Consider the following 10581-nt stretch of genomic DNA (forward strand, 5'->3'; position numbering starts at 1 on the left):
GGTGATTGATTCTGTGCTGATTCAAATAACTGCACTAGGCAGGTGCACTGTTATAGGAAGGGAGTTGCCATCAGCTGCAATGTTAGTAACAAGGGAGCCCATGGAGGGGACAAGTCCCAGCATGCAGTGCTCCATCTTGACCACAATGGTGGCCAAATATGGGGAGGGATTGGGATGAGGTATTTTGGGAGCTTCCCTTTTCTTGTCTTCCAAATATAATCTTTCCTTCTAAAACTCTGGCCATTTATTTGGGTACCTAAAGATGACTTAGATGCATAACCTGAGGTATCTAAACTGTGGAAGCCTTGGCTCCTTTCTCCTAACCTACAGAGCTACTACCATCACACGGTGAAGGTGGCAAAGCCCGTTTAGGCTATAAATTACACTTTATTATATGAATTGAAGCCAAGTTTCAACATAAAAAGGATTTCTGGTTTGTAACCTGTCCCTGCTATAATTCAGCATAGAAATTCAAGTCTCTCTGTGGTGCATGCAGCTCATCAGAAAAATCCTGCCACAAGTTCAAATCTTGCAGGGTCTTCCTCTTTGTATTTATATTTGGTATGTGCCAAACATGTTCGGTATGTGCAAGCAGGAGTAGGAAGGTGGGGTGTTCTTGCTGGGATGTATTGGGAACATGGTATAGACATACTCTTAGTCCCCTCTCAATATGGGCTGTCCATTCTTGGGAGCAACCCAACAGCTCTCTTCTGCAGCGCTTCCTGCTGCCGTATAGTGGGCTGCCAGCTGTCTAGGTGGAGACAGAGCTCTGTGAATGGCATGTAGGGTGAAGATAAAGCAAGCGTTTGGTTTAGTTGCATGCCAGTTGCCTCAGAGTGGCCTTGTAGTGGTTGGGGGTGAAGTGATGGGCAAGATACCTGTCAAAAATAGAGCCCACGCCAGCGCTGTGTGCACTGCTGCGGTGTACATGCAAGCCTGTGGCGAGCAGGATGCCATCTTGCACAGACACAGAGCGATGAGAAAAAGATGCAATCAGCAGCTCATTCCAGCCTGCAAGAATAAGGAGCAGAAGACATGAGAGCACATTATACTAGTTTCTCTCCCTGAAACATACCCTCCTGTCCCTTTACAGGAGGGTGCCAAGGAGAAATTGGCAGGGGTGGATAAGATGGTTTTTCTGTCCTCCCTTGTCACTGAGCTTAGGAGAGGGGTAGAGCAGCAGCATCTCCTAGGCCAGTGGACAGGAGAGAGTAACCTGAGCTTACTTCAGGCAATCAAATTTACACCCTGAAACCACTTCACACAAAAGGAAGGTGAATGGTTTCTCCCCAGAGGTGCAGAACTTGAAACATAGGTGTAAACAACCCTATTGGTTTCAACACATTCATGGGTTCAGATCCTGTAGGACTGATCAAGTGCCCAAGTGGGATCCTATTCTATTCTGCCCAAATACCTGAAACACAATTAATATGCCTACTTTTGTCATGCATCATCTTCCTGGCTCAAAGACTAAGTCATAAAAAGCAGTAAACAGGAAGACCTACCTGCCTTGTGTTAAGAGTTTTACAGGGACTGGAGGAGGGTAGAATAGGATCACACCTGGGAACTTAAGCCCTAAAAAAAATTGCTTTTTTCTTAAAAATGTGCCCCTAGTATTTTAGTGTACCCTTTGCCTGGAAGCATTTTTTTTCTAACAGCAGAAGGACCAAAAAAAACTAACAACAGGCTAATGGAAGGAAACATTCTGAGAGAGAGCCAACATGGCTTTGTTGCAGGTAGGTCCTCCCTGACCAATCTCATTTCATTCTATGACCAGATGATGCATCACCCAGACAAAGGAAAAGGGGTTGATATCATATATGTAGACTTCAAAAAAGCCTTTGGCCTTGTCTCCCATGATATCCTCATGGGAGAACTGGGGAACTGTGGCCTCAACAACCTTATGGTCTGATGGCTAGGGAACTGGCTCTGTGGTCAGACCCTGAGAGTGATGGTTGATGGAACCATATCAACATGGAGCATGGTGACAAGTGGCACCCCACAGGGCTCTGTACTTGGACCACTACTCTTTATAAATACATTAAACTATCTGGATTATGGTGTCAGAAGGGACTGGCTAAGTTCACCAACAGCACCGAATTACAAGGAAGTGTAGCCACACTAGATGATAGGCTGGCAATTGAAGCCGACCTTGACAGGCTCACAAAGTCCCCTGCCAGCCCCCCCCCCGATCCCTGCCCCTGCCAGCCCCAGCTTGGGACTTTAACAAAAAAAAAAAAAAAAAAAAAAAAAGGCCCTGGTGCTCCCTGGGTGCTGCTGGGGGGGGGGGGATCCCTGCTGCCCCCCACTGCATGGGGGGCTCTGCATGAGCCCCTGACCCCACCCCTCACTTCCCCAGCCTCCCCACAGGTGCCCTGCCTGGACCAGCTCCGGCCTTTTAAGAAAAAACAAAAAACAAACAAAAAACAAACAACAAAACAAGAAAAGCCCCAGGCCTCACTGCTCCTGCAGTGGCCTCAGGGCTTCAGGGGGGCTGTGGAAAGGCCCTGCGCATAATACAGGGCAGCAGAGATCGCTACTTGCCAGCAGGAGCCATCCAGGGGGTTTCTCAGGTGCACCCACTGAGTAGGGGCTTTTTTTTTTAAACAAGAGCCAGGGTGGGTGGGGCAGCCATTGCCGGGCTGGAAGAGGGGCAGGGGATGGGCTGGCCTGGCTGATTTGGAGATTCAGCTGAATTGAATTGGGACAGTGATTCGAATCACCGAATTGAATCCCTGTCCCCTGAATCAACGGAATCTGAGTCTGAAGCGAATACTAGCCACTTCGTGCAGGCCTATCAAGTAGCAGCACGGGACAGCAGTACTCCCATTCTAATGGGCTTTGACCTAGGTCTTTTGTATTTACCTTGAATACCTCATAAGTGCTCACAAAGCCTGCATCAGTAACCCCCAGAAGAGGCAGTAGACTACAAGCCTAAGCTCAGTTTTCACTAGTCTGTTAAGCTGCAAGCTTGGCTCATCATGCACTTAGCCCCTGTTGTATTTTGGGCTTGTTAACATAGCCATAATAGCTTAATCTTCTGGGACAAAATGACACCACAGTAACTGTGCTGTGACATGTGGATGCCATGCTACAGGTTTTAGAAATAACACATTAGAGCACCCCTGGCTCCCAATAAATCAGTTGACACCATCTCCATGTCAATAAGCAGCAAAGAAGGGATAATCCATGATTAAGATCACAATAGCATTCAGGCAGGCAGAGCGCCAAAAATTTTACCTGCACGAAGAAGAATCACTTGGTCTTCCAGCATTAGGTTTGAGAAGTGGGGGATTCGCTTGGCCCATTCAACTAGTGTGAAGAGCTGCTTGTCAGCTGCATGACATATGTTAGTGACAGGGTCATTCGTCTAAAGGAGGAATAGCGTAAGACAGGAAGGGAGGAAAAGAGAGAACATGCCATTGAGAATTTCAGCCCAGTAAGAACCAGCAACAATTATCTTCCTCCCTGAAGATGAATATCCCACCAGGTGATAGTATATAATATTAAATCTACCGTTTTAAAGAATTGCACTATATTTGAAGCCATACAGTTCCCTTTCATTCTTCTGGAATGCACTTCTGCAGGTTCAAATCTAGACAATTTTTTATGTACCCAGTCCTCATTTTCCCTGCTTTTATCTACGGTATGTTGCATGGTGTTTCTGGTTCTGTACCTTGTAGCCACGTGCAGTAATTTTGGGAAATCCTTAAGTAAACACCCTATGAATGCAGGGGACTGGACAAGATGACTGAAGAGGCCCCTTTCAGTCCTGTATTCCTATTACAGTCAATGGCAACTTGTTCCTGTTTGTTCAATGTCCTCGGTCAAATGATTCAAAGTCTCTGTCCAATTCCTACTGCAGTGGTCACGTCATAAAGCTATGGCAGTTTTGTTCCTACTCAGGAAAAATCAGGCAATAAATTCAGAGCTCTCCAACATCATCTCATACACCCTCACGGATGCTGAAGTAATGGGACCCTGGGCTCCAAGCTCTGCCGTGCACACACTAGCAGAAGACTCTAGAGCTGTAGCTAGACTTCAGAAAGGTCATCTACCAATTAAAACAGCAGAGGTGGTGTCAGAAAACAGGAAAATAATTCACACTATTCTTAGTGTTATTTTTACAAGCCAGCTGGTCAAAAAGGTGTTTTTTTAAAAAAGTGTTCAAATTAGCCTTTGGACTTTCAATGCAAAATATCACTGGAAAAAAAAAAATCTGATAAACGGCCAGTCCTACTAAACACCCTGACAACCATAACAGCTCACTAGAGGTTAGAAACTCCTTCTCCATCCTCTGCTGAGATTTCCAGGATTAATTAGCAATTACTTTGTTTTGATTGTGGGCTGCCACTGACTGGTTTCCCTTTCTTCTCCCTAGAGTTGGTTCCTTAATGGAAAAATAACAGTTGACTGGGCTTTAAACTTAGTTTGCCAGGTGATGGGCAGACAACCACTAGTGCAAGCCCACCAACCATCAACCACAAAATCAGGTCAGGCTGCACAAGGGAACTCACTCCTACCCTAATCCAGGAACAGGGCTCTTCTAGGAGTGCAGGGAAGACTAGGGCCTCTGATGGCAGGCTCACTTGTCTATACACAAATGCCAGGAGCCTGGGCAACAAAACAGGAAGAACTGGCCCTTCTGCTAAACAGAAATGACTACCATCTCATAGGGATAAACAGAAACCTGGTGGGATTTCATCTAAAACTGGACCACAGGTGTAGATCGCTATACCTTGTACAGGAGAGATCATGCTGGAAGAAAGGGCGGGGGCGTAGCTTTCTATGTGAAGGAGCAGTACACTTCACTACAGGTGGAGATTGGCAACCAAGGAGGGTGACTTGAGACCCTCTGGGTAAGAATATAGGGGGAACATAGTGAAGGGGATACAAGTGGTACGAGTCTACAACAGACCTCCTAATTAGAAGTAAGAACTTGACCACGAAGTCGCTATGGAACTGACTCAGGCTGTATGCTTTTGGTGCATGGTTGTCAGGACCAAATTCAACTACCCTGACATCTCATGGAAAGAGCACTCAGCCAAATCCAGATTGGTGGCAATGCTTCCTCACATGCATTGATGAGCTCTATTTGTCTCAAGGAGTCTACAAGCTGACAAGATGCAAGGCACTCCTGGACCTGGTACTGGTCAAAGGAGACAATTTAGTGAGCGACCTGAGAATTGAAGGGAAGCTGGGAAACAGTGGCCATGAGTTGATCACTTTCTTTATCCACCACAAAGCTGGCAAGTCAATCAGCAATGCAGAAGTCCTCAATTTTAGGAAAGCCAACTTTCACAAGCTCCAGAGGCCAGTAGTCAAGGCCCTGAGAGGCCATGATCTGACAGGGAGGGGAGTCCATGAGCATGGTTGCTCCTCAAGGATGTGATCCTTGAAGCACATGGGAAGTCCATTCCAGCCCATAGAAAAAGCAGCAAAAGGGCTGGACAATCCCCTTGGCTCACTAGGGAACTCATGGACCTCCTGTGTCTAAAGAGAGAAGCTTATAAAGGATGGAAGATGGGAAACACCACCAAGGAAGAGTATTCAGCACTGGCTCACACCTGTAGGGAGTGAACTAGGAAAGTCAAGGCTGAAACTGAGCTCAAACTGGCTACACAAATCAAGGACAATAAGAAGTCCTTCTACAGATATGTGGGAAGTTGGGGAAAAGACAAGGGCAACACTGGACCCTGACTAAACCAAACAGGGCAGCTCATCATCAACACCCAGGAAAAAACAAATCTCCTTAACAATTATTTTGCATCAGTCTTCCACCAGCCCAAGGGGATCCCCCTGCCTGATGGGATGCAGGATCACCAGGAACAGGGCGAACATACAGCTATCATTGGCGTGGATCTTGTGAGGCAGCACCTTGAGAGGCTGGGCACCCACAAATCAGCTGGCCCAGATGGAATGCAGCTAAGAGTGCTAAAGGAACCGACTGACATCATGGCGTGGCCAATGGCAAGGTTATTCGAGAACTCATGGTGCTTGGACGAGGTACCTGAAGATTGGAAGAGGGACAATGCGATGCCTATTTTCAAGAAAGGGTGGAAGGAAGATCCAGGGAATTACAGGCCCAGCAGTTTGACCTCAATCTCTGGAAAGATCTTGGAAAAAATAATCAAGGAAACAATTAACAACAGGTTAACAGAAGGCAACGCTCTGAGAGACAGCCAACACGGCTTTGTTGCGGGTAGGCCTTGCCTGACCAATCTCATTTCCTTCTATGACCAGGCGATGCATCACCTGGACAAAGGAGAAGACGTTGATCCAATATATTTGGACTTCAAGAAAGCCTTTGATCTGGTGTCCCATGATGTCCTCATGGTAAAGTTGGAGAACTGAGGCCTCAACAACCTAATGGTCCAATGGCTGGGGAACTGGCTCCATGGATGGACCCAGAGAGCGACAGTCGATGAAACTCAATCAACATGGCGCAAGGTGACAACTGGTGTCCCCCAGGGCTCCATTCTCAGACCTGTACTCTTCAATCCATTTATAAATGATCCAGACTCTGGTGTCAGAAGTGGACTGACTGCGTTCACTGACAACACCAAATTATGGGGAAGTGTGGTCACCCTAGAGGACAGGCTGGTGATTCAGGCTGACTTCAACAGGCTTGCAAGGTAGATGGATCAAAACCTGATGGTGTTCAACACGGAGGTTGCAAGGTGTTTCATCTCAGGAGAAACAACCCACAAATCACATTTATAGGCTCAGCAGTGCTACAGTAGCTAGCACCATGACTGAAAGAGACTTGGGGGGGTCATCGACTGATCACAAGATGAACATGAGCCACCAATGCAATACTGCATCAGGCAAAGCAAATATAACTCTGGCTTGCATCTACTGATGCATCTGAAGCAAGACCCAGGAAGTCATCCTCCCACTTTACTCGGCCTTGGTGAGGCCGCAGCTGCAATACCGTATCCAATTCTGGGCTCCGCAATTCAGAAAGGATGTGGAGAAACTTAAGAGGGTCCAGAGGAGAGCCACATATGATCAGAGGACAAGAGAGCAGGCCTTATGAGGAGAGGCTAAGAGCATGGGACTCTTCAGCCTGGAAAAGTGTAGGCCCAGGGGTGGTGGCAGCTTATAAGTACATATGGGATGTGCATCAGGAACTGGAAGAACATCTGTTCACCAGAGCACCCCAAGGGAAGACAAGGCCCAATGGTCACAAGCTCCTGAAAGACCGTTTTAGACTGGACATAGGGAAAAACTTCTTTACTGTCCAAGTCCCCAGGGCCTGGAATAGACTCCCCCCAGAAGTGATGCAAGTGCCTACTCTGGACACTTTCAATAAACATTTGGATGCCTTTCTTGCTGGGATCATTTGAGCCCAGTGACTTCCTACCTCTTGGGCAGGGAGCTGGACCTGATGATCTTGCAGGGTCCCTTCCAGCCCTAATGTCTATGAATTTATGTTCCATACTACTGATTTTAAATGCACAGTGGGACATGCTCATCTCTGTTAGTGGGTTCTGTAAAACTACCCAGCATGCAGACACTAATTCTATGCTGCTGCTTACCGAGTTCTCAGCATTCATGTCACTGTATGATTCAGTCTTTGGTTCAACAGCTAATTCAGCTTCTAAAATCCTTTCCACGGGCATGTCCTCATTACTACTGCTCGTGGACTCAGCCTCGTTCTCGCTCCTCTCTCGGCTTCTCTGCCGCTCCTCTTGCACAGCTGGAAGACAGGAGAACATGCCTCTGTACCATGTAGGATGCTGGCACCAGACTGCTTCCCCATCTTTCGAGCTCATTGCACATGAAGGACAGACTTATCCCTGCTTCTCTCTGATCAGAGCACAGAAAACCCTGCCCACTGTTCAGAGCATGGCTGATGGTAAGGATAGGAATATAAAAAGGTGGGCAACAGATGCTGGCCACTGTTGACCTGGTAATTCAGCAGCAAACATTATTGGCTTAATTCATCACAGCTCTGTACTTTGTGCACATGTATACCAATGCAAAGATGAGTGCACAATGGTACCATTCTGACACCTGGGGCATGCACCGATTTAAAATGGCTTTGGGTATGGCAAGGCAGAAAGGAATTAGGCCCTTTTGGTGGGAAAAAGGAGTAGCATAATAAAGCAGGGTAATCAGGGCAGATGCTCCAGGTACTAACTCAGTGGGGGGTAGAAAAATAGAAGCTGCTGCTGCCACAGCTGCACATCTACACTGGAAGCAGAAGAGCAGCCAGATCCTGTCTCTGCCTCCATGTATTACAGCTGCCCCAGGTACCCAGCTGCCTCGTTATGACTGGGTGAAAAAAAACAGGTGTGGTTTGAGGGCCTGAACAGAAAACATGTTTATACTGATGTAGTCACCATTATAACACCACAAAAATGTAGTAAACATGCTGTAGCTCCCTAAAACGGAGGTAACTTTACACAATTTGATGAAGAATTATTTTTAGCCATCAGTCATCTTACTCCAGAGTTTCCTTTCGCTCAAGGCAAACAGGTTGTTATGTGGTCTCTTGTTACCTGGAGGCAAGACACAGAACTAGTAGCCTATATTATAGTCTGCTACCCAAGAATGAGCTTCATGTCTGTATGTCTATACACTGGCCAGAGTGTAATTTACATTGAGGGACCAACCCCCACAATGTAAATGATATAACAGTATGTGATCTTATGTCCATGCCCTTAGTTTGCCAAACCCAGATCACTCTGGGTTTTGGTTTTGCCAATTTTTAATCCAAGTGTGATTTGGATTAAAATTAAAATTTAATTTTTATCTGAACACTCAGAGATGTTGATTTTTGCTTAATTCTGTTTATGCAAGCGAGGAGAGGGAAGAGTTCCAAAAAATGATGGAATTTTTGGGGCATCTCTGTTCCCTAGAACATTACATGGTCATGACCCCTTGGAAAAAAGAAAAAGAAAAAAGAAATCAACCTAGGAAAGTGAAATATGAGCCATCATTTTAAGAGGCATGCTGGTATTCTTGCCTGGCAGTGCGAGCGCACTGGCCTGCAACCCCCAATCAAGCAAAAGCAGAAGAAAATAGAAGATGACACATTTCCAAATGTCAAGGATTCAATGAGGAAGTTTGCCTAGGTAGCTGTACCAGTTTGTTGTAGTGCAATGCAGCAGTTTTCACTTACCTTTGCTGTTACTGGTACCAGTACAAATTCAACTTGCTCATCTCTTTTTCTATGGATTTAGATTGCCTCAAACCATCCTTTCCCTCAGGACCATCTCAACACCCATCACTGTTTCACCTCGCAATTTACACTGTCCTCCCAGCTAGCAAGTAGTAGTGTGCTTAAATTAAGTCCCCAGAACTGAAAAGCTGTCTCTGGGGTGTCAAAACGAACCCTGGGTCTGGCCATCCCTGCGATGTGAAGGTGTTCAGCTTCAGATCCAAGATCCACGACTAACAGAGAGTCTCTGCTAAGAGAAAATGTCACCTAGCGGCATCTGAAGAAGTTTATTTCTCGACTGTTACACCATCTCACAGACATACTGTATTACCACGGATTCTCAACTTGTGCTCCAGGGACCGCAAGTACTCAGAAAGAGACCAGCAAGTAGTAACTGGAATGGAGAAAGCAAAGGCTTAAGAAGAAGATGGTTCATAAACATAATGGCCTGCTTTGTTCACCAGTCTGCCCCCCTCCCATTATGAAAGTCTGTATCCTGTTCAAGCTGACAGCTACCAAACATGTGGATATACTGTTCTACTGTGGAAGAACACTTCTGCAGATGAAATACACTGGTCAGGCACAAGCATAAGAAATTGTCCCATCATCTTTGCTTAGGATTTAAAACACACGGGTCCAATTCTCTGTTCTGCCAACGACTTCAGGAATGACCTTGGGCAAGTCACCTATTTACCACTGTGTCAATTAGCATAGTGGGACGCTAGCACTCACATGTTTCAAAAGGACTACACATTGGAGTCTACGTTGCTGAAACAGTGATGGGGAGTAAAAGTACCTTTGAGAGACGAGTAGAAGGGGAATGAAAACTTTATAGAACCAAAGTATCATGACTGAGTCTTGAAAAAATGCCAGGGTTAGCTTTTTATTTTATTTTATTTTGGGCCATGCCTACTGTTAGTTACAGCCAGTTCAACATCAGCAATGAAACCCTGAACCTGCTGGACCTCTGAAGTAAGTCCAATGGGAACATGGAGTAGTTCCACGGCTGTGTTCCAAGTCAGTCCAAAGTGAGAGATGATTCTGGGTGGAAACTAGGCAAAACTTGCCTCCTCCCCCCTCCCCACCCTGGTAAGGTTTCAAAACTTCCACAGCTTTGGGAAATTTACAAAGCAGAAACAGGATGAATGGGACACTGATTTTGCTACTCTGTAACTTTCCTAAAGTCAAACTTTTGAAAATTTAGAGTGGAAAAAAAGTGACAAAACAGTGAAAAAACCCCTGTAATTATTTTTTTAATGTGGCAAAAGAGGAAGAAATGGGGGAAGAATGGGAGGGGGAAGATGACACTAATTTTTTTAGCAGCATATATATATATATAATTTGAATACCAGAATATATATAATTTAAGTGTTGATATATATTTTAGTGATAATTTTAGAAGTCTTTTCCTG

At 45.7% G+C, this 10581-nt stretch overlaps 1 protein-coding gene across 2 annotated transcripts in view; it reads right to left on the minus strand.

Annotated features, from left to right (window-relative positions):
* The window catches only part of RXRG (retinoid X receptor gamma), a 90148-nt gene that overhangs the window by 5523 nt on the left and 74044 nt on the right, over positions 1 to 10581 (minus strand). For both annotated transcript variants that reach the window (XM_019501889.1, XM_019501890.1), the window contains 3 exons: positions 7542 to 7702; positions 3241 to 3370; positions 879 to 1011 (listed from right to left, as the gene is read on the minus strand). In XM_019501889.1, the coding sequence (XP_019357434.1) occupies positions 879 to 1011; positions 3241 to 3370; positions 7542 to 7702 (424 nt within the window). The remainder of the gene's footprint in view (positions 1 to 878; positions 1012 to 3240; positions 3371 to 7541; positions 7703 to 10581) is intronic.

This window comes from Gavialis gangeticus, unplaced genomic scaffold (assembly GCF_001723915.1).
Source record: "Gavialis gangeticus isolate Ggan-Ray unplaced genomic scaffold, GavGan_comp1, whole genome shotgun sequence".
NCBI classification, from domain to species: Eukaryota; Metazoa; Chordata; order Crocodylia; family Gavialidae; genus Gavialis; species Gavialis gangeticus.